This window comes from Dromiciops gliroides, chromosome 2 (genome assembly GCF_019393635.1).
Source record: "Dromiciops gliroides isolate mDroGli1 chromosome 2, mDroGli1.pri, whole genome shotgun sequence".
NCBI classification, from domain to species: domain Eukaryota; kingdom Metazoa; phylum Chordata; class Mammalia; order Microbiotheria; family Microbiotheriidae; genus Dromiciops; species Dromiciops gliroides.
Genome location: NC_057862.1, coordinates 593986040 through 594010804, shown reverse-complemented (window position 1 = coordinate 594010804; position 24765 = coordinate 593986040). Strand labels below are relative to the sequence as shown.

Sequence of the window (24765 nt, the reverse complement as noted above, 5' to 3'; positions counted from 1 at the left end):
ACTTAGGAGCAGGGTAGTAATAATGGTAATGATTAATAAACCTGCATTTCAGTCACTGTACTCTTAAAGTTTACAGAGCGCCTTTCTGGCATTGCCCTTGGTGAGGAAAGGAAATACAAATATTATCCTCATTTTAAGATGAGAAAACTAAGGAAATGTGAAGTGAGCTGCCAAAGGTCACACACAGCTAGATCAGAGCCTGAGCCAAAACTCGCATATTCACCATGCACATAGTTGGGAATAAATTTTCAATATTTACCAGGCTTCAAATAAGTCCACTAAAACAGGTAAATTGTACATACATCCAAAAGCATCAGCAAGGAAAATGCAAACCTAATTCCACTGCTTAAGACTTACATGTGACTGCTACTCAATAATTTCTGAGAATCAGCTCAAGCTTTGTAACCATGTGAGACTCTAGGTAGCCAATGTATGGCAAGAATAGAAAAGCATTAAAAATGCTTAGAAGGCTTACCTGAGGTCTTTTTAAATGTTAAAAACTGTTTCACAGTAAAAAAAAATCCTGTCCACTGAAGGGATTTTGTCTCTTCTTACTTGTGAAAGTTATTACCTCAATAAAATTTACTGCACTTCAAAAGTCATCCCTTCAGATTTAGTGAGAACATGCACCAGGCACTAAAAACCATAGCTCCCCTGCCCCAATTTATAACTAGAACTAAACAATATCTTTTCATCTAGTTACCAAGGAGGACAAGTAAATCAGAAAAAAGAGGGGTACAGGGTCAGAATTAAATAGCTCGTCTCTTCACAAATAACAATATCATTTCATCTGTTTATATTGTTAAAGTTAACAAACACTTTGCTCATGACAGCCCTATAAAATGAATAATTCAAATATCGTCAGCAAGCAGGAATGGAACCCTAGTCTCCCTATCTTTACAGACTTTCTGCTGTTTCTTGCAACTAAGGCCTCAATTCTTTGAGGTAGAGCACAAGAGGAGAAAAGAAAGGGAGCAGGTCTTCTGAGTTGGGCAAGAAGTAAAAAAGCAGCCTGCTTTTTTTTTTTTTTGGAGGGGGGGGGGTACAGTCTAGAGAGCTGGGTTCTAAGTCTTGTCTTCCACAAGTAGTTTTACTAACTGTGTACCATGAAAGGCTTCTGAAGGCTTCCATTTCTACAACTACAAGATGAAAACTGGACTGGATCCTTTCTTGCTCTAAAAGTCTATGGTTCTATGATTAGGATCAAACAAAATGGATTCACTGTATACAACTTGCCTGCGGGTTGTTTTCCTCAGTTGTAAAAATTCATTATGATCAGGCTATGTACATGAACAAACCCTATTTTTAAAATCAAGGCTTTTCACAAGGCAATTTTAAGTTTCTGCATGATTAACCTAAATGTATTTTTATCTACTAAAGATAACAGGCCACTGAGAGAACTCTACAGAGATCGCTATCTTTGTATTCCTTTACTTAGATAAGATATACAAATCAATGGAGAAGTAAACGCCAAACCTCTCCAGCTCCTTTGCCAAGAAAAGGCTAAACATGGTCACAAAGAGGGACACAACTGAAATCAATGAAAATACAAATCAAATCCCTGAATAATGAAAGTATTAAAGTCTTACTGAATGAGCAAGAAAAACGGTTTGATGATAAAATTCAATTCTTTAAGCATTGTGTCCATTATTAATTAACAAACAAGGATTTCTGAATACTAGTAGCTAATGAATGTTCATGAAAGTCTCAAAAACTATACGTATTAGAACCTTCTGTCTCCCTTATTTGTTTCCACCATTGCCATCTTCACTACAAAAGCACAGGTCTGGGGGTCATTTTATATTTTCAGTTGCTTCACGAGTTTTTATAGTTTAAAAAAAAGAATTATCAAGTTGTAGCAGACAAAAAATGAGCCTCTCTGTACTTTGCTAGAAAGCAAAGACTATACTTAGAAACCCAGCACAGCAGAACTAAGGATCATCTCCATGATGCGATCAAGAATACAAAAAGGACTTTGTGGACTCTAAGCCATAATGAGGATAACTGGGTGAGAGGCCAGAGATCTGGACTGGGAGACAAGAAGACTTAGGTTTAAGTCCTGCCTCTGGGCCATAAAGGAAAAGTCCCAGCACTTCTCAGGGCTCTAGGCAACTCTCCAAGATTGTAGGTTGCAGAAGTTGCTGATCTGTATAAACAGAGACCTGTATTTCCTCACCCAAGACTTCCCTCTTAATTAAATCATTGGTCCAGTGCCTATCACTGCTTCCTTATATGAGATAAAGGTCAACTTTAACCAAGGTATTGTTTTAATAACTTATATTAGCAGCTTCTGTGACAAGAATTACAACCAGCAGGAAACCAAATCTTAAATAAGAAATGTGTGCAGAAGGGGCAGCAAGGGGGCAGCTAGGCGGCGCAGTGGATAAAGCACCAGCCCTGGATTCAGGAGGACCTGAGTTCAAACCCAGCTTCAAACACTTGACACTTACTAGCTGTGTGACCCTGGGCAAGTCACTTAACCCTCACTGCCCCGCAAAAAAAAAAGAAGAAAAAAGAAATGTGTGCAAAGGTCAAGAAACATACCTTCAAAGAGTCAACTAAGTCATCAACTAAGAAGAGGCGCCTGAGTTCTTTGATTGTGCAGTTGACATGGCCAAGTGCAGAACTGCTGTACTTCTGGACCAACGCCTCAGACACTGCAACATCAGAATCCAAGTAGGCCCTGGCAAAGGAACACGCTAGCAGTTAGTGAGCAAACCAACAACTAAAGGTTTGAAGGACTGAATGTTCATTAGTTTAGTAACAAATATATCTGAGGGAAAACTTACTAATAAAACAAAACGAATATTAAATAAACTTAATACTTCTACATGAATTACAAGGAAAGGTTTTTAATGGTCAAATGTACTAGGTGAGCTTCGTTCATGTATTGAGTATGAAATCAATAAATTTTCCTAACGCATATTTACTTATTTCCAAGTTATTCCTTTTTAGTCTAAACTTTGTTATAAGTAGTGACTCACTAATTTATAAGTAGTTATAACTTTGCTATAAGTAGTGTTACTAGATAAATTTATAAATAACAGATTTCCATAAATGGAAATACATATCAATCCTAATAAAACAGTTAAAATGTTTTATATATCCATAAATCAAAACTGTTAAATTGTGAAGAAACACCTAAGAAGTACAGCTAACAAATCATTTCACTTTTCAATTTAAAAGAAAAACAGAACAAAATAATACAGGCACAAGAATTCTCTTAATTTATCACTTCAAACTAGTTCAAATAAATATAGCTTTGCTTAAATCCTTTAGCAAAAACAAAAAAACCCCAAAAAAGAAACAAAAATAAAAACAAAAATACCCCCCCCCCAAATAAAATAAAACAAAAAAGAAAAAAACTCAGGAATTTCACTACTACTTTCTATACTTCAAAGCAATGTTTGGGCAGCTCCTGGAACATGGGGGAAAGCTACTCATTTGAAAGCTTTTGGTATCCTACCTCTAAAAGTTTATTATTCCCTTTTCATCAAATATTGTTATTTTTGATGTGTCCACTGACTATCACCTCTGTTCATTAAATTACCTAAGCAATCACTACCCCAAGGAACTTAATGTCTATTTATGAAAATCTTCTGTTCAAAATCAATCTAATGGAAAGACAAGTTTGTGACCAAGGCACATAAGAAAAAAAAATATACAAAGGTGATATAGTATCAATCCAGAGTTGCCAACCCATAGCAGAGGAAGTTGGACTTTCTATGAGCAAGAAGAATATCAAAAATATTCCCCGTGAAAGGTATAGGAACCTAGGGCAGACCACCCCAAGAGAAGGAGTATCTGATTCTCAAATGACCTACCCCTGATCTCCATCTACATCAGAAAGAAGTAAGATGTATGTGTGAGGACCAGGGTGGGAAGGATAGAGAAAGACAGGCCACCACTGCAGTATGACAAGTGGACCCAGATCCTGAATTTGGTAGTATCCCACTGATGAGAGGAATGGGGAGGGCAGGCATCTCTAAGTCCATCTCTTCTGACCTCGGGGTTGACTTTCTGGGTACTATCAATAATTTTCCCAAAGTGGCAAAGGACAGGGCAAAACTCTGTAGCATGCTAAAACTAGCTAATATAGATTGTATGACTTATTAATTGAATTAAGAGCCTCTGATCCAAGAATAAAATGCTTCTAAGGAAGCAAAAACTAAGATTTATTTCCCCACTAAGAGCCTAGCTCTGACAAAAAGAAAAAACCACCTACAAAGACAAGTGAGGTTTATGCTAAAGAATTGTAATAATAATACATAAATAAGGGGCAGCTAGGTGGCGCAGTGGATAAAGCACTGGCCCTGGATTCAGGAGTACCTGAGTTCAAATCTGACCTCAGACACTTGACACTTACTAGCTGTGTGACCCTGGGCAAGTCACTTAACCCTAATTGCCACCCCCACACACAAAAAATAATACATAAATAAACCACATCTCCTCCCAAATCTGCTAGCACAGAACTAGAGTACAACTAACAACTATACTAATTTTTCAGTTCATATCTGTATTTTTTCCCCTTTAAAAAGATATAATTTTAAGGTTATAGCTCTATAATTATTTATGCAATTATCTATACAATGGATCTAGACTTTATAAACATTTTACCTTAACAAAGCTTTTACATACCTCAGGTTTCTATAGTAAATAAACAAAATATACTTTTAGGATTTATGCAACCTTATTACATGATGAAGAAAGGCCAATGAGCTTAATCATTAGTCTTTAAAAAGAGAAAGACTTTTTTATAGTCTGAAAAGATTAAAAAATAGTTTATCAATTATCAATTTAACAGTATTCTAAATAAATAAATAAAATTAATAAATACATTATTAACACATGAATGAACACCTAACTGGTATTAAAAAGAATGTTAAGTGCAAAAAAGTAGAAGACCTGGTCCTTATGCTAATAATGGAGCTCTCTTTCTAACTAAGAAAATACATACATCAAAAACATAAACACATTTTGGGGCAGCTAGGTAGCGCAGTGGATAAAGCACCGGCCCTGGATTCAGGAGGTCCTGAGTTCAAATCCAGCCTCAGACATTTGACACTTACTAGCTGTGTGACCTTGGGCAAGTCACTTAACCCTCATTGCCCCGCCAAAAAAAAAACCTTAAAATAATACAAAAAAATAATAGATTTCAAAACAACTTAAGTGCTACAAGAATTCTTAGGGAGGAAAAAAGAATTAGGATTTTATTTGAAAGTGTTAGGTTTTATTGTATCATCACATCAAGGTAAGGAAAAAGAGGAAGTAACTGGCATATTGTAACTGGCACAGTAGTGGAAAGGGAGACTCAATAAGATTGAATGGACTAAGGATTTATGTTGGAATTTAACCTCGTTAATCCTGTTAGAAAGATATTTTCATTTTAAGAAAAAAAATCAACAAGACTTACATCTGCTCCTAGCAGAAAAATAAATGCTAATTTAATATATTTTAAGTATTAAATAGCTCTTAACTTGCAGAAAAGAACAGTTCTCTTTTATGTGATTTTGTAGTTACTTTTTAGAAAGTATAAAATCCATGGATTTTTGTTTAACTTTTAAAAAGAACGTATGACCCACAGATATTATGACAACGGAAATACTGGTATTTCTAATAATACCAACATAAAGCCAAGTCTCAAAATGTACCAAATACAACATTATAAAACATATGCCTTGTATAAAGACAATCACCTCACCTGAATGGGTGACCTTCATCAGATTTCTGGATTGCCTGGATCACTCCCTTGTAAACCCTGAAGCTGATAGTCACAGAGAGCAGGGCCAAGGCAATGTATGCTGTCACACTCACAATGCTGAATACTGTCAACGAAAGTAGCAGGAACAAGCTGGCACCAAATACCACTCCTGTCTTCTTAATGTCTCGCCAATAAGAAGGTCAACAACTAAAAATTTAAAAAAAAATCTAAAATGAGCATGCATTGCTTTATTTATTTGACAAGCATTGTTTTACAAAAGCAATATTAAAAAATCTATGGATGCAAAAATAAGCTAAACATAAAATGTATTTTTTAAAAAGAGTTAAACGAATCTTAGGACCTAAGATTTTAAAAGTCTACCTAAAGCACTTGCTTAAAACAGTAATTAAATAAATTTTCATTGTTCATTTCACTATATCTCCCTATTAACAAGCATCATCTCTTGAGTAATTATTCAATTCCATTAAGATAATATACATTTAACAACAAAAATCACATCCTATTTTAAATTTATCACACTTTGTATGATGTGAACACTAAATATACTCAATACAAACTTATGAGACATTCTACCTAAAAACAACAGCTATGAATGAAAACTTTTCTATTCATTACAAATATAGGTCAAAAGTTCTCAATATTAGTCCAGACTTAACAGGTTTTTTAATCATTTACAAAGTTGCTTCTAATTAAGTGTGGCAACAACTAAACAAAAAAGAAAATCCATAGTTAACTACACTTAACTCTTTGGAGATAATGTGATATGGTGGAAAGAGTTAAGGCCTCAGAGACAGGAGACCCCTGGTTTTTGACCCTGACTCTGCCATGAACTACAAGTAAACCTTTATCAATTTGTAAATTGAGGAGAATAATACCTGTAGTACTTCTATCATAGGGTTATTATAATGCTCAAAAAATGAGAGCACATGAAAAGTACTTTTATTATTTGTATGCTTTTTAATCACCAAAAATTACTTAACATGTTTCAACAATCTGGCTTTTTATCTATATATTGTTTTTAAAGTTCCTCAAAACATTATCTAAAACCAATCAACTGCCCCCTCCTCCTTTTACTCCTCTGCCCCATTAAACAAGTTGCTATTTTTAGGACTTGAGAGAAAAGAATAAGGAACAGGATCAAAGGCAGTTTTTTTCTTTCTTTTCTGATCAGGGGAAAGGAGACAAAGAGGAAGGAAGCAGTAAAATAGGTCACTGGAGTTGAATATTTTAGGTATTCTCTAAAACAATAGGAACCAGTACCACAGATTCCTAACTGTCTTATCTTTCTAGTCACTGGGTTGTCCAAGTGGTAATATTGATTTCCCCACCCAGGGAAATTAACTTTTATAAATCAATTCCCAAGTCAAGAAAGAAGCAGAATTGTAGCTGTGGACCCAAAGTTGTGGGTTGGCAGGGCATGAAAAGTAGTAAGGCAACAAGGAAGTCAAAGGTATATGTTGAACTAGTTAAGTACGGTGTCAAGATTATGAGGAAAGAGAAGCAAGAGTTTGGTCCCATCAAGAAGAAATGGGCAGAAGAGACAAAAGGGCAAATTTTAGGAATGATGCATAGGAAAACTTCCTAATGCTACTGTGCATAGGATCTAAGTCTGTAAAGTACCAGGGGTTGCTCCTCCTAGGAAGCCTTCAAGGAAAAGCTGGACAACATATAGAATATGGTGGAGAGATTTTTCTGTTCAGGTGTGTGTGGGATAAACTAGCTATCTCCTGAGTTCTCCTCCAGGGCTCAGATTCTAGGATTCTGTGAAATCACCATGATGTAATTAGAAATCAGACAAGAGTCCTCCCCACTATCCCCATGACCATAAATAGCATAGACAGTAAAACCTCAGTAAGAAATAGATCAGGAGAAAAGGAAAATCAGATAGATTTTGAAGAGAAAGAAAACCTCTAACATTAATACTCATGGATTGTTGCTTAGAAGAGGTTCTGCCAGACCTGATTCTGCCTAAGTGAGACTCACTTCAATCATTGTATTTTCATGTAAATGAGTACCTAGTACATAAAGGGCAGTGGCCCGGGAAATAGCTGGTAAGGATGCTAAGCTTACTATGTGTCAGTCACTGTGCTAAGTGCTAGAAACTCCTCTTAGAGAAAGGTAGTCGGGCTTGTAGTGCAGGGCCTTAAAAGAGAACATATCAGGCACAGAGGACAGCTGCAGCAAAGGCAGAGAGGTGGGGGATGGAGGGAACTGTGCAAGGAACAGCCAGATCAGAGTGCACGAAGGGGGTAAAATATATAAAGAAAGAATGGAACAGTAAGAAGAGGTCAGGTTATGAAGAGCTTTAAATGCCAAATGGAGAATTTTATAGTTGATCCTGGAGGTAACGGGGCCACCAGTTACAGAGCTGGGGAATGGGCAGGAGGGGAGTGGGGGGAGTGGCCGCTGCCACTGTGTTTCCACATAAAGAAACTCACTAATGGCTGAAAGGAGAATGTATTGTGATGGGGAGAGACATGAAGCAAGGAACCCAATTAGAAGGCTAATATAATAGTTCAGGTGAGAAGTGATGTGGTCCTGAACTAGGATAGTGGCTGTGAGGGGAGAGAAGGAGACATAAAAGGAAAGGAGAAAGGAGTAACTTTTAGACAGTTCCTACTACGTGCCAGGCCCTGTGCTAAGTGTTTTTAAAGTATGGTCTCATTTGATACTCACAACAACCCCACGAAATAGGGGCTGTTATGTCCATTTTACAGCTGAACAAACTGAGGCAAACAGGGGTTAAGGAACTCACCCAAGCTCAAACAGCTAGAAAGTGTCTATGTCCAGTTTTGAACTCGGGTTTTCCTGACTCCAAGCCCAACACTCTACCTCCCATGCCACCAGATGCCTCTATATAAGATGTATCTATAGTAGACAAGGATTCTAGTAGCTGCTCTCACTAGCTGCATTACATAAAGCAAGTAATTTAGCACACTATGTTTAGCACTAGGGAGATAAAGACAAAAACGGAATAGTTCACAGATAGGTCTTCCTTACTCCAAGTTCAGCACTCTGTGTTTAAACCCAGAACCAGACATAAGTTGTCTATGACTTGGGGTAGAGGTCACTTAACCTTTCTGGGCCTCTGTTTCTTCTTCTATTGTATAATGAAGGGAGTTAGGTTCACTGACCTCTCAGCTCTAAACCTTGATCTATAAATGTGAACAGTTTATATTCTACTGGAGGGTTGAGGTAGGGAGGAAGAGATAGGAGGGGGAAGATACTCTGTGTGTGTGTGTGTACATACATATACATATATAGATATACAGATATATACACACATATATAAATATATATACACATACATACACAACACACACACATATATAGATATAGATATAGATATAGATATAGATATAGATATAGATATAGATATAGATATAGATAATCTTGCTGCTTAGGTTCAATAACAGCTAGGGTAAAAATAAAATCAGATGTCTTCCAGGCCCTTGTGTTCTATATGAAAATATTTGGCAAAGGCTATATCAAAACCAAGTTCATTAAATTTAAACAAGTAAAAATATCACATTGTCTTATAAAGAACCTTAAAACGGCAATGATGAAACAGTCTGGTCTATAGAAATATGAAGTTATTTGCCTGTAAACAGATAATACAGAACTAGGATCACAGGCATATTCTGAAAGTTTTGTGCCAGGGCCACTTAATCACTTACCAACCTCTAGGCCCATGTAAAACAGAAATCCTTCTTCCCTCCTAGAGACTATTGAAAATTCATAATTATACTAGCTGTCTATATATGCCAAAGGGCTCTTTACCTCTCTCTCCAAAATGTTGTTAATGCTCCACCAGGAAACAGGTCCCCTACTCTCGCCCTCTAACTTCACAAATGTTCACCTCCTACTCCCGTCTGGCCTTAGATATCACTTTTGTTGTTGTTCAGTAGTTTCAGTTGTCTCCAACTCTGTGACCCCATCTGGGGTTTTTTGGGCAAAGATACTATAGTAGTTTGCCATTTCCTCCTCCAGCTCATTTTACATATGAGAAACTGAGGCAAACAGGGTTAAGTGATTTACCCAGGGTCATACAGCTAGTCAGTATCTGAGGCTGGATTTGAACTCATGAAGATGAGTCTTCTTGATTCCAAGCCCACTACTCTCCACTGCACCACCTAGCTGCCCTAGACCCCACGTCACATGCACCCAGCAATTTCAACACCCTTCCTTCTATTCAGTCACGTTCCTAGATTCAACATCTACTCTAGACACACCCAATTATTCCATATTCCTTTCTCTCTTATACCCTCTTACTTATTCAGTAATTACTTCTAGGATGTCACAGATAGCTGAGCAAAAACCCCTAACAGCTGTTTGCCTTGCCAGAATTTTCAACCTTGGTTTCTAAATTCCATTCTTGAAATTTGTGGTCCATTTATTCATAAAAACATTGTCATGAATGGTAGTTAGGTTCAAAGCCTGGACCCCCCAAAAGTCTAATATTATAGAGCCCAAAGGACTAATGTATTTGTATGAAACTAAGCATTTATAGACTGACAGAAAACCACATCCATTCTCCACTCCTCTCCTCTCCTCCCCCAATACCATACATTTCAGGTCCAGATCACTGGCAATACTTTACTGTGAACTGGAAAATAGGTTTTTGCAGGATAGAAAGTAGGGCAGGTAGATGGCAAGGGACAGAATACAGTTCGAGGTAGGAGGACAGGGATAAGAAAGAGTTTAAGCTGGGTTTCCTTTAGCTTGCTTTAAAGAAGCAATCAAAAACCAAGCAAAAATCTTGAGCCCTTCTATTAATAATACATTTTTCATGGCACTTTAAAGAGCTGATAGGAGTAGGACTGCCAAAAGGTGAAGAGGTAACATTGGGATGTGAGAAATATGAGAAAAGGGACCAGGAATGACAAGGGAAGCGCCTGAGGGAGACGGAAATAGTATTAGGCTGAATGCTTTGGAAAAAGCAGGAGAGAAGGCAGCAGCAGAAAGGAAAAAATAATTTACACACTTGAACCTAGCTTAGAAAAACCAGTTGTATCAATACTGGGATCAAGTAAAACTGGGCATTTAAAAGTCTAACAGAAGATTAAGCCTGATATCATTCTAAGGTAAAATGTAATTGATAATGAATATCTAAGCAAGGTACTTTCAGAAAGGTAGTTTGGTCTGTAAGGCATTTCCTTTGTTTCCAACTAGCCTCTTTTTAATTCCTTAACAGGCCAAAATTAAGATGCACACAGAAACTTAAATTTAGAACTAGGAGGGCCCTTAGGAGGTCAACTACTCCAACTCCCCCCTCCCCTTTCACTAGTAGGCCTCCACTGGAGAAAGCTTGTATAGTTCTTTCAGTCTCAAAGAGTTAATCAGAACAAAAACAGAAGAGAAAAAATAATAATCTAATGATGATACTAATTTATGCCACATTAATTTTTGAAATTCTGGAAATATCAATTGACATGGTTTGATTTTAATGAAATTTAAACCAAGTCATCTTATTCTATAAGAACCTTTAAAGTTCTCATTTCCTTCTTAACTGATATTTTCAAAGAAAAATAAACAAATTACAAATCTGTGAAACTTTGATAATGGATGTCATACACAAAGGAGCTAAATCTTTTATAAAGTAAACATTTTAGCATTTAAAGTAATCAGTGCACTGAAATCTTTTCTTTAAAATAAGTTTTCCTGGACCATTTTAGAGTAAGTGCAGCTGCCTTATATTTGGTAATCACGAACTGTCATCTGGCATAACTAAAAATAGTTCCAGCAATAAGCATGTCTTAAATGCAAAAGTCATCCAGTTACACTTTGTCTCAAATCAGCTGCTTATTGAAGCTTTTGCTTTCATTAATTGTCAAGTCACATTTAAGTTTCATCCTAAAAATACTTAAGCATCAATATACCCCCCCCCAAAAGTGCATATCTCAAAAGGCAAAGGTAAAGAAAGTGTAAATAATGAAACCTCTCTTGGTACTTCTGATAAAGATGTAATGCTTGAACTCAAGTCCAACACCATACCTCAAGTAGAATTCATTTTGCCTTGTGCATTCTTTTACCTATCTGTACTCATGTGTTGCTGAAGAGTTTCTCCAATAAAAGCAATCAAGAAATTATAGCAGCATTTTTTTGCATGTGATAGTAAAGAACCAGAAACAAAACAGAAATCTATCAACTAGGAAATGGCTGTGCAAACTGTGATCCATGAACATAATGGAATATTAATGCAATGTAAAAGTGACAAATGGAAGGAGTCCAGAAAAGCATTGAGAACTTACATGAAACAAAGCAGAGTAAATCACAACCAAGAAAATAATATACAAAATAACTATAACAATGAAAAGGAAACAACAACAAAAATTGTGAATTTTTGTTTGCATTATTTAAAGGAGCTTCAAAATTTCCTGGAACTAATTTAACCTACTCTCTTTCTGTTTAATTCTGGGCCCAAAACCATGTCCATTTCTATGGATGGACAAGCATCACAGGTGGTCCACCCAACTATATATCATAAAGGAAACAACAACAAAAATTGTGAATTTTTGTTTGCATTATTTAAAGGAGCTTCAAAATTTCCTGGAACTAATTTAACCTACTCTCTTTCTGTTTAATTCTGGGCCCAAAACCATGTCCATTTCTATGGATGGACAAGCATCACAGGTGGTCCACCCAACTATATATCATAATCTGGGTAATAGACATTATTCATCCATCCCCGCCCCAAGTACGGATGGGTAGGCCAGAAGTCTCTGAAATGATCCAAGACTTTATTCAATCACCAAGATGTTATCTGTAACAAACATTTGGAGTTTCTTGTGTGTCAACCCACTGGGAATCCTCCTTCAACTTGAACTCTTGCACACTTCTGACAAACATAAATCTCTCCTTTTTTAAGCCTAGCCAAGAAGTCAAGTAATTTAAAAAAAGTCAACTTACTAAACAAATACTTGACTGACTGACTTGTTACGCATAGAAGTCCAAAACAATCTAACAAACATTTATTAAACACTATGTGCCAGGCCCTGTGCTGAGCACTGAAGATACAGTAATTTTTAAAAATGTAATAAAAAGATACTCCCTGCCCTAAAGGGACTTATAATCCAGAGGGGGAGACAACAGAAAAGGAAAAAGGAAAGCTGGGCAGGGGAGACATAAGAGGCTACTCCATGTTGCTTCCGAGTGCTGTCCAAACTAGGATAAAATGTAATTGGGAAATTTTTAACAGAATGGATAAAAATGTAATAAGAGATAATATTACATTTTAAAACTAACTCAATATAAGACTTACAGGGATCATTTTGTACAGATTAATGGGCCCCATTTCTATGAGTCATATCACTGAATTAGACCAATTGTAATAAAGAGAAGATCTATACTGAAGGTTACAACTGTGAAGCCATTGAAGAATCTATTTTCAAGATACTGGAAGGAGGAATGTACTAACAACATAGAGGGAAAAAGTACACCTCAGACCTTAATACCAGAAAAACAGAAAGAATACCAACCAACTACTTACTGATCAATTCTGCTTACCTTTTCAGCTACATAAAATTTTGTGAGAATCATCTCCAGTCATACTTGGTAGCATTATTTGTAAATAACAGACAGACTTTTGCAAGCAATATTCCATAGGAAACATCTTCACCTGCACATAAATGACTCTAAGATGTTGAAAATTAATGGTTCCACTGTGCTTATTGTTGAGGGTTTGTTTTTTTTTAAATATTCGACTGGGTGGAATAAAAATACCACTTTAGGGGGCAGCTAGGTGGCACAGTGGATAAAGCATCAGCCCTGGATTTAGGAGGACCTGAGTTCAAACCCAGCTTCAAACACTTGACACTTACTAGCTATGTGACCCTGGGCAAGTCACTTAACCCTCACTGCCCTGCCCCCCCAAAAAAAGAAAGAAAGAAAAAACACCACTTTAAAGGTTCTCTTCCAACAAGGTGTCTATCATCATTCAAGATCCCTTGAAAATCTAAGAAGAGACATAATCTTGACCTATTTATACCTATGGTATAATATATATATACCTATGGTATATAATTTATAATTTATATACCTATAGTATAATTTATACCTATGGTATAAATCCCCAAAGGACATGGAAAAATGGCAATAACTGAAATTTATATAGTATCTTGCTTATTATTATTATTATTATTATTGCTATCATATATGTAGTGCTTTAGGGTTGCAAAGTGCTTTACAAATTATCATTTGATCCCCACAATACCCTGTGGAGATAGGCACTATAATTATTCTTATTTTACAGATGAAGAAATTGAGGCAGGGGTCAAGTGACTTGCCTAGTGTTGCACAGCTAATTGAGGCTGGCTTTTAACTCAGATCTCCCTGAGCCCAGATCCAGTGTTCTAAATTCTGTGCCAACCAGCTGCTTCTTTGCCCAATTTATCACATCTGATACATCAACCTGTAAGGGAAGCATTACAGGTATTACTATTCCTATTTGATCCTCTATAGTTGAGGAAAGTAAAAAGCTCAGTAACAGAGATAGGATTTAAACCTAGGTCTCTCCTGAGAAGTTTTTCCACTATACCACACTGCATCCTCAGAAAGATAGTAGTTGTGGAAATAACTTATGTCCGAAAGGATATTCTAAAGAGAACTTTTTCCCTAAAATCACCGCTTAGCAAAAGTCAAAGCAAACTCTTGACAAAAGTGACTGGATGAAAATAATTCAGAAATCACAACTTCACCACATAAATGCCTAATTCCTTGATTTAATCTTACCTTATGGCAAAACCTTTTTCTGTGATCAGTGGTAAAATGGCAATGGAACAAAACGTAAGACTTGTTACAGAACTTCACAGGCACTTCCCAAACATAGTAGTCAACACTCCACTAAGGAAAATGCATATAAGAATGCCATGGGGCAGCTAGGTGGCACAGTGGACAAAGCACTGGTCCTGGATTCAGGAGGACCTGAGTTCAAATCCAACCTCAGACGTGTGACACTAGCTGTGTGACCCTGGGCAAGTCACTTGACTCACTGCCTTGCAACTCCCCGCCCCCCCAAAAAATAAACAAGAATGCCAAAAATCAATTTCCCATCTCCAATTTTTAGAACACACTATTTCAATTTATATTTATAAATGAACATCTAATTCAGCAGCGATACCATTAGATATAGCTACAATTTAGCATAGGAAGGCAACATTTATCTCTAAATGAGATTGATCATATATCTCTAAAAGAAAGCACAGGATTCTCATCAATTTCTACCTCAATTAAAATTTAATGTATTATCTCTCCCCCAAAACGTCAGCTCATATACTTTTATTCATTTCCTTTTATTTCTCCCTTCCCTCTATTATTTTCTAGTTTCATTTTATAAAAAGGTATCAATAAACAGGATATAAAGTAATTCAGGATTTCAATTTCTAATTGCTCAATTCAAATATAAATTATTTTTAAAAAGAAAACAGGGGCAGCTAGGTGGCGCAGTGGATAAAGCACCGGCCCTGGAGTCAGGAGTACCTGAGTTCAAGTCCGGCCTTAGACATTTAACACTTACTAGCTGTGTGACCCTGGGCAAGTCACTTAACCCCAATTGCCTCACTTAAAAAAAAGAAAAGAAAAGAAAAGAAAAGAAAAGAAAAGAAAAGAAAAGAAAAGAAAAGAAAAGAAAAGAAAAGAAAAGAAAAGAAAAGAAAACAGTCGGGGGCAGCTAGGTGGCGCAGTGGATAAAGCACTGGCCCTGGAGTCAGGAGTACCTGAGTTCAAATCCAGCCTCAGACACTTGACACTTACCAGCTGTGTGACCCTGGGCAAGTCACTTAACCCCCATTGCCCCACAAAAAAAAAAAATTAAAAAGAAAACAGTCAACTAAGACAAAGGGAATTGCTATGAACTTGAGAAAGTTCTGTTTGCTTTTCTCTTCCCACCCTCAGGGCTGTGCAATACTTTGCACAGAGTTAAGTGATTAATAAATGCTTTTTTACACTCCTTTTCCTAAACCTACAAGTTTCAACAACTTATACTTATAAAGGTATCTCTCATTTATATAAATACGAATACACTTCCTTCAACAAAAGCATTTCTCCATTTTGTTCTGTAATAAAAACATTGACATTCTACTTAACAACAACTATTAAGAACCTCTGTGAAATAGTGGAGAACCTCTTATAACACTGATCAAAACCAAGGAAATAAAAGCACAAGTCAAATTGTGCACTAATTTAACAGGTTGTTAGTACACGAGGGAATGGAAGTACACTAGGGTATGTATTTTTAAACTTCTGAGCATGCGACTGTAGTGGATAGATGGCTAAGCTTGCCATCCAGAAGATCTAGATTCAAATTCTGCCTCAGACACTTAATAACTGTGATCCCAAATGAATCACAACCTTGGTATGTCTTATCCATATAAGTCATGCACAGAATGAGGTCTGCACTAGTACAGAAGAGTTCCCTACCCAAAAAAAAGTAACTTTTAAAATTAAAATTCTTACTGTAACTGTCACAAATGCTCACTCTCTCCTCTCTCTCTCTCTCTCTCTCTCTCTCTCTCATTCACTCACTCACTTGCTCTCAGGGTACCATAAGAATTAGGCAGGTTAATACTGTTCATCTATGACTCTGAGATTAAATCTATAAATGTAATATGTACGCGGTCATAGTAATATATCATGGGAAGATAAAGCAGCAATGTTTTAGTACCAACTAACAATAACTCACATAAAGACATCAAGTGTAATTTTGACTAAAATAAAAACAAAAAACATGAAAACCATGCATCCAAGTTTTGTTTTTTAAAGGTATCCTCACTACTCACCCCCTGAAATAGGTCTCAGATAGTATCTAAAACATTTTTCACATTATATTGCGGGGCAATGCAACAGTCATGTACTTTGACCTCAACTCAGTGTTCTAGAATGAAACTTATGATCAAAGTATAAGTGGATATAGGGCTATTGCTTCTCATTCAACAACTCTTTCCCCTCTATCAAAATCCTGGTGGGGGTAGCCCAAGGGGCAAAGGAATGAAAGAAGAGCCCAGGGAGACCCAGAGGACAGTCTGAATTCCATACTCTAACTAAGCCAAGGCCAAGAGTGTAACTAATCCTTAAGTATGGATAAAAATTAGACTGTTGGCCCAGGAAGGAGCTTTCCTCCTACCGTCTTGAGATTCTAATATGACCTTGGGACATAGCTGAACAGCATAAGTTTTCAAACCTGCACCTTTCAATGCAGAGCAAAAACCATTAAAAAAATGGCCAATTAATAAAAACATAAAAAATATTTTAACATGTGATTTCTAAAAAACCTTACTATTTAAGCTGAAGCAGAACAGAATAAAATGAAAAGACTGCCTCCCTGTATGAAAATAGGAAGTCACCAAAATAGCATGGTGGTAAGAGAACTCAGAATTAAAGATCTGGGTCCTAAATCAATTAGCCTCGTGTCCACATTATTTTACCTCTCAGAAATTCAGTTCTCATCTATAAAATGAGAAGGCTGAATCAACTAGGGAAGGGCTAAACAAATTGTGGCACAAGAATGTAACAGAATACTATCAGAGGGGAAGAAAAAATGAACACGAAACAAATAGAGGAACATAAGACGACATAAGACAGATGCAAAGCGAAGTAAGCAGAACCAGGAACACAAGATACACAAGGACAGCACTCTAAATGAAAAGAAAAACAAAACAGAATATCACAAAGACCAAGCCACCTAAAAGAAAAAAAAACACACCTCCCTTCCTTCTTTACATTTCCTAGTCAAGAATCTGAAGAGAAAATGAAAACCTTCAAATTCTTCTTGCTCAACAAAACAGCATTGTTGGAAAAAAACTATTCAAAAAAACATATTGCAATAAATGATCACTTCCCTCTCTCCTTAATTTTTTCCATGCTGTCCAAGTCATATAAAAGCAACTCAACTTTACTCTTTTCTGAGATGTGAAATGAGCATTTATTAAGCACTTAGTATGTGCAAGACCCTGACAAAATAAATACTTCCAATCCAGTTAAGGGTTTCAACAATTTGCATATTATTCTTAGCTAGAAGACATTTAGTAGGACTCTAAAAATCAGTTTTGAGAATTTAAGCCAACAGTTCATTCTCACTCAAATACTATATTTGTATTAAATCCAAATAGGTTTCTTCTGTACCACCATGTTCTCTGGTATAGAAGTATTCCCTCCTAATAGGGAGAAAAAAGTAATGTAACCAGCAGAAGAACATCCTCCACCCTGCTTAAGTGAGCTTCACAGTCACTTCAGGCATCTCAGACCCCTGCTCTAAGAAGTGGCTTTAGGGGGAATAACCCAATGATAATATACCTGTCAAGGCATGTCAAAATAAATTTATGTCAGAAGTGCTTCTGGCTCCCCCTCCTTAAACTCCACTCACTAGTTACCCCCCCCCCCAAAAAAAAGCTCCTTCGTCCATCTTCATTCTTGTTCATCTGCATTTTATATTTTGAAACATGTTCATTCCTCCTCCTTCAATTTCTTCTTCCTTGGTACTTGTGGTACTCCTCCCTTTCTCTCACCAATCTAACTGTCCCCTTAATTGCTCTACTTCCTCTTTCTGCCTCTTCAAAAGAGGGTGTTGCCAAAGATTCAGTGCTCAGTCTTAAAAATTCCATGGCTTCAACAATTCCCAATCTTTTGTCACCACCAGTAGTATGACCAACACAGCTAGTATTTACATAGCACTTTAAGGTTTGCAAAGCTCTTTACAACCATCATCTCATTTGATTCACAGTCCTGGGAGGTAGGTATTATTATCCCCCCTTTAAAGATGAGGAAACTGAGGCAGACAGAGGATGAATGACTTGTCCAGGATCATCACACAGATACAATTGTTTGAGGGAGAACTTGAGCCTGGGCCTTCCTGGCTCCCAAGTCTTGCCTTCTATCTACTATAGGACCTAGCTAACAGCCACTAAAGCTATCCTCTTCCTGCAGTTTTGAGTCCCATAGTTCTACCTGCCTGATGGATAATTTTCACTCAGATAACACATACACCTTATCAACAAACAAATTAAATTCATGATCATCATCCCTCTAAAACCAGTTTCAGAAACTAGCTTTCCTACCAATCAGTCAATAAACATTTATTAAACACCTACTATGTGCCAGACACTATGCTAAGCTCTGGGGATACAAAAAGAAACCAAAGACAGTCCTTGTCCACAAGGTGTTTGCAATCTAATGGGAAAGACAACCTGCAAACAATTTGCACAAACATGCTTTATGCAAGGTAAATAGGAAACAATCAAGAGAGAGAAGGCACTAGAATTGATGGGTTAGCAAAGGCTTCCTGCAGAAGATGGGATTTTAGATGGGACTTAAAGGAAGCCAGCAGGTGGAGATAAGGGAGAGCATTCTAGGCATGGGGGACAGCCAGAGAAAATGCTAGGAATGGAGAGCCAGAATGCTTTGTTCATGGAACAACCAAGAGGCCACGGTCACTGGACTGAAGGGCAAGAAGACTGGAAAGGTAGGAGGGGACCAGTCTGCGATGGGTATTAAGTGGCAAACAGAATATTTGCATTTGATGCTGTAGGCAATAGAGAGCCAATGGCATTTATTGAATTGTGGCAGAGGGAAGGGGGAGAAGAGTGACATGGTCGAATCCACACTTTGGGAAAATTTTGGTGGTTAAATGGAGAATGAATGGATTGGAGTGGGGAGAAGCAGGCAGGCCCACCGGCAGGATGCTGCCCAGGTGGGCTACTGTCCAGGCATAAGGTGATGTGTCTGCACACTAGAGTGGCAGTACTGTTGTTTTCACAATGCAGTCCCCTCAGGACCTAAGAACATTTGTAATTTCTTTCCTCCTTCCTAGGGCCTCACATTCACCATCAGTTCCTTCTTTTCCTTTTCCAATGTCCACATGCCCAAAAAACTCCCAGTCCAGTGCGCTTTTCACTATATAATTCTAATCTTATTTCCCAATATTTTCCTACAAAAATAGCCTGGTAAATTCAGATAATTCCTTCCTTCTCCCTCATCATACAAGTTCTGAATACTTTCTCTTTCTGCCTGATTCCTATCCGATCTCTCAATGCCCAGCTAGAGCCAACTTCTTTAGCACTTTAATGACTGAGCCAATCATTTGGCATTTATCAAATATTATCTTGTATTGTTACTTATCCTTATGTATGTAATTTTTCCCACTAAATCAACTCCTTGAGAACAAAAATCATTTCTTATACTTTTTTGTATCTTTAAGCACCTCTTGCATTTCATAGCCTATCAACAAACAATCTACAGACTGAAATAATAGCAATGTAGATTTCATTTGTCATAGACATTTCAGCTAAAGCATCAATGAGTCAAATCATAATTTTGGAGAGCATATAATCCAAACCAGAAATGAGGTCCCAGTCACTCAAAAAAGGAGAAAATCCAAGGCCAAGATTATAAGAACAATACTAATTAATAAAATATATACTCCCAAGGCCTTATTTTGAAACTGGAAACAATGACCCATTTCCCTGAAAATTTAAAGTATAATTGGCCTGTGGTAGAGAAACAAACTCAACAATTTCAATTGTAATAGCTCTTCTGTATTTCAAGCTCTAAGTTCTGTCATCAGATGTATGACCAAGGCAGGAAAGGAAAAAAATGAGCCTATACTTTTTTTTAGCTCTTCTCACAAGGTAAGTGCTTCCTATGATTGTGCCAACCCCTCTTAAAATAACAAAAGTATTATTTGGATTGAGGGGTCAAGTCTTGAGATGTATTTCTTCTCACCAGAAATCATTAATTAATCTTACAAAGCATGAAATGAAATATCCGAACCCCAAGACAGGTACCTTTGCCCACAAAGGAAAGATAAGCGTCTGATTTTGCACAAATAAAGAATTCAAAAACAATCTCAAATTTACAAAAATGTTTGCATTGGATTCTTGACCAGTGTCTCAGATTCAGGGGGGGAAAAGCTATTAACACAGATAACTCAAAGATGGTAAGGTCATTTACTCCAAATTATTGATTGTTACAGATTAATATGAAGGTATTACATACTTTAACAACTAGAGCTGGACATAAATTTTCACCTACTGGGGGGGAGGCTTGTATTTATTGTAATTATTACTATAATTCCTGAGTGTATGACTTAGTGGAAGGCTATACTAGAAGCAGGAAGACCTGGTTCCAAGCTCTGCATTTGATACATACTAACCTATTTGACTATGGGGTGAGGTGAGTCTCTTAAAACTCTGTGTCCCCAGGCGACTCTCTAAGATTAGAAATTATGAGTGGATGATATGCATCAGTAGATGGAATTTCCACAACAGTCTTCCTACAGTGTGATCCCCACCAAATTTCATCAAAATAGAGTCTCTGTTTAACATTTTTCACTGATATGGGCCTCATTAAAAGGTATTCCTTTTAACATTAAATTAATATAAAAGGTATTGTTCTTATTTCTAAAATTCAATTTGTAAGGGGCTAAAATTCCAATCATTACAAATTGTATATCTAAATATGAATTCACATTCACCATTTTCCCCATATTTTCTTTACCAAATCAAGCCAAGAAGAAACTTTATATTGAATGCTATGGTTTTTATTTTTAGCCCTTCATAATTTATCATTATATTCACAATCACCTAAACCTTACTGTGCCAGTATTTAAGGTATTTTATTCTTGGGGACAACTTATAATACTTGCAAAACCTTAATGTTTCCTTACTATGTTTATGTAGTCATACAATTTTAAATTTAGCATAATTCAAGAATCAGACAATTGGAATTCTGAGAGGGCATTCTGCAAGGCCTTTAAATAGAACAAATTTTAAGAAAATTTTTTAAGAGCAAGGCTTAATTAAGGCCTATTATTTTCAGCTTTCTCCTTTAAACAGCATTTAACTAACTAAACAAAATCTTTAGAGTATACTTGCAGTTAGTTAGAATATGTAAAAGCTTACAGGGGTTAAATTCTTACACAATGATCCACAGAAACTTAAAGGGGTCTGAGCTTAGGAGGGGAGGAAAAGGGACAGAGATCACCGATTGGTTACAAGGACAAAGGTTAATGTATCAAGTCTAGACATTTATTCAAAACCGTTCTTGCCAATCACGTTTTTAAGGTTTAAAAACACAATTATAATCTGATTAGAAGAGATCTAGCAACACTACCAACATCTAAAATATCAAAGGAAAATGAGAACAGTGCAAATGGCACCGACCAAGAGAATTTTAATGATATTTATATTTCATTCAGAAATGTAAATGTTTACCATTTACCAAAGATAAGTTACCAGTAAAGTGAACAAATCAGCTTAGAACGACACCGACACGGATCAAACAGTACGACACTAAAGCAAGAACCTAAACCAAATGCTAATGAATTGTTTAAAACAAGCCACTTTACAGTGAACAGCAAAAGGAATGAACAAATACTGCGTGGCTATTATGCTCTATTTCTCTACTAGATGCATATCTGGTTATAAATTTCAAGGCTCTTCAGTTTCATTTTAAATCGAAAAACCTAACCTGCAAGCTGTAATCACCAAACAACATGGCTGGTCACATACAAAAAAGCATAAGAAAAGGAAATTTGAAAGCCGATTTACCCTTGTCCTTCCAGTTTTTCTGCTGACCGTCCATGGCTCCCCAAAAGATCTAGCCAACAGCTGGGATTATCAATTATGCATACCAACAGAAAAGCTGCGAAAAGAAAAATCTACTGCCTGGAATACGAAACATCAGTTTCATCAACAGAGGTCTGCAGTCTTATGTGCTGCACAACTACTGCAGGACTTCAGTCACCTGACGTCTTCTGGGTGTGGAGCAGACTGACGCAGTGCAATCTGTAACTAGGCTACTAATACCTCAGCACTAATTCCTGCATTCAATCTGCTTATTGTTCTAACCATTTGCTTGTTGCTCAGACCAAAAAGAACTTATTTGTCAGCTATGGGCAGACTATCAATCTACATAAAGGAAATCTGATTTTCCCTATGACAGAAATGTTATTGATAACATTGAAATATGTTACATCTGAGTAACGCTTTTTTGTCAATTGGTTACATTATGATACTGGTATTCAGGCTCAGCTTAATCTATAAACTGATTATCACAAGGATTGTACCTTATACCATTAAAATGGGCTGATACAAAGAAAGGTCAGAGTTTACATTTCGAACCTGCAAAAAGCAGAGTCCTTGCTCTAAATTTATTATAGTTAAACATTCAGCATCTGATGTACTTAAGTGAATCTGAGAAGCTACTCAGAATCAAGAAATTTTGAAGAATAAAAGAGAAATGATGTTTCATTATTATGTTGGTATATTTTAGAAACGGAATTCCTTCAATAACATTTCACATTTTGTCCTTTAACCAAAATACAAAACTTGGATGGCACTTACAGGAATATATTTTTTGAATAGTGACCGTAATTGTAATCCAAAAGTTCTAAAAAGAAATCTTTTGATTCATTCATTGACAAATTATTTACAGAAGAAAAATTCACTTGCTAAGAATCCTTTTAGTAACCTTTGAAAATCTTATGAGAACACATAGATTTATTATAGAACAAACCCTTTAAAACTGTCAATTTCTAAAATTTGACAAATTCAATTTCATTAAATCAATAGAATGCTTTTACCCCACTTAAGAATATATACTATTATATAAGCTTCTGTGATGTAGTTAATTACTTTTAAATAAGCACACCAGCCAAATGCTTAACAGTAAAATTTAGTCTTTACAAATAATAAACTAGTTAAAAGAAATAAATGAAATAACAGTGTTGCATGAAATATGACCTGTGATTTAAAGTTCATTTTTGTTGAGACACCACACTCTATAATCTTATGATGAAATTAGAACATTTCTAGAACTTCCTAGAATTATGTGGGCTGGAAAATTCTTAACTATCAAATGTGACAAATAGCCAATGACTCGTTTCTTTCTTTCCCACCTCTCTACCAATTTTAAGAGACTATGTTTCACCTCCAGTAAAATGAAACACATAAATTCGTTTCATATACTGCACCCTGCCTTTAAATTTAAGGCACTGCTCTTTTACAAGTATCTCTTTTTAAATACCAGGATCCATTCTGAGCCTTTGATATTCCATAGCAATTTATAAAATATATCAAAACACATTGGAGCAAGTCTCCTGTACATCCAAAAATCCTGATACGTTTTAACGGTTGCTGAACTATTTTAAAAATTCTTATCTTTATTGATGTTGTTTTAACATACATTTCTAATATTTCTCATTAACTGTATCTTGTAACAAATATTTGAAAAGAAAAAAAAGTATTTCAGGGGGCAGCTAGGTGGTGCAGTGGATAAAGCACTGGCCCTGGATTCAGGAGGACCTGAGTTCAAATGTGGCCTCAGACACTTGACACTTACTATCTGTGTGACCCTGGGCAAGTCACTTAATCCTCACTGCCCTGCAAAAAAAAAAGGGGGGGGGGGCAGCTAGGTGGCACAGCGCATAGAGCGCTGGCCCTGGAGTCAGGAGGACCTGAGTTCAAATACGGCCTCAGACATTTAACACTTACTAGCTGTGTGACCCTGGGCAAGTCACTTAACCCCGATTGCCCCACCAAAAAAAAAAAAAAAAGTATTTCAGCAAAATAACAACCACAGAGTCTGACAGTCTATACGATAGTCTCTCACCTCTGCAATGAGAGGAAAGTCTTAGGCAGGTCACAGTGTAGTCATTATCACCTAACCTTTTCCCATAGTTCCTCCATCTGCACTGTTGCAGTCACTTGGTATATTATTTTCCTGATACTGCTTATTTCACTCTAAATCAATTTACACGTCTTTAGGGGCTAAACATTACTTCATTGGCACAGGGAACTCCTAGATGAGGAAACTCCCTCTACCAATTCATGTTGGTCCCTTCCCTGCAATGTCCGGTCTTGGAGAGCTGCCTACACACTTCAGAGAGTATCCCTGACTTCCCTTCCACCCCAGAATGCCTCTCAAAAAAATGTTCAAAGGTCTCCAAACACCACACCCCCAAGACCTCTTTGAAAGGGGCATATGGCATAGTGGAAAGAACCTTTAACTTGGGAGTCAGAAGATTCCAATACTACCTTTGACACCTAGTGGCT

At 36.7% G+C, this 24765-nt stretch overlaps 1 protein-coding gene across 2 annotated transcripts in view; it reads right to left on the bottom strand.

Annotated features, from left to right (window-relative positions):
* Nucleotides 1-24765, bottom strand: part of RTN4 (reticulon 4) — a 68368-nt gene that overhangs the window by 9488 nt on the left and 34115 nt on the right. Inside the window, exons 4-6 of one of the 2 annotated variants that reach the window (XM_043981488.1) lie at nt 10969-10981; nt 5702-5896; nt 2545-2683 (exon numbers count right to left, since the gene is read on the bottom strand). In XM_043981488.1, the coding sequence (XP_043837423.1) occupies nt 2545-2683; nt 5702-5896; nt 10969-10981 (347 nt within the window). Of the gene's footprint in view, nt 1-2544; nt 2684-5701; nt 5909-10968; nt 10982-24765 lie in introns of those variants that run through there. The other variant, XM_043981487.1, reaches the window with a different exon arrangement.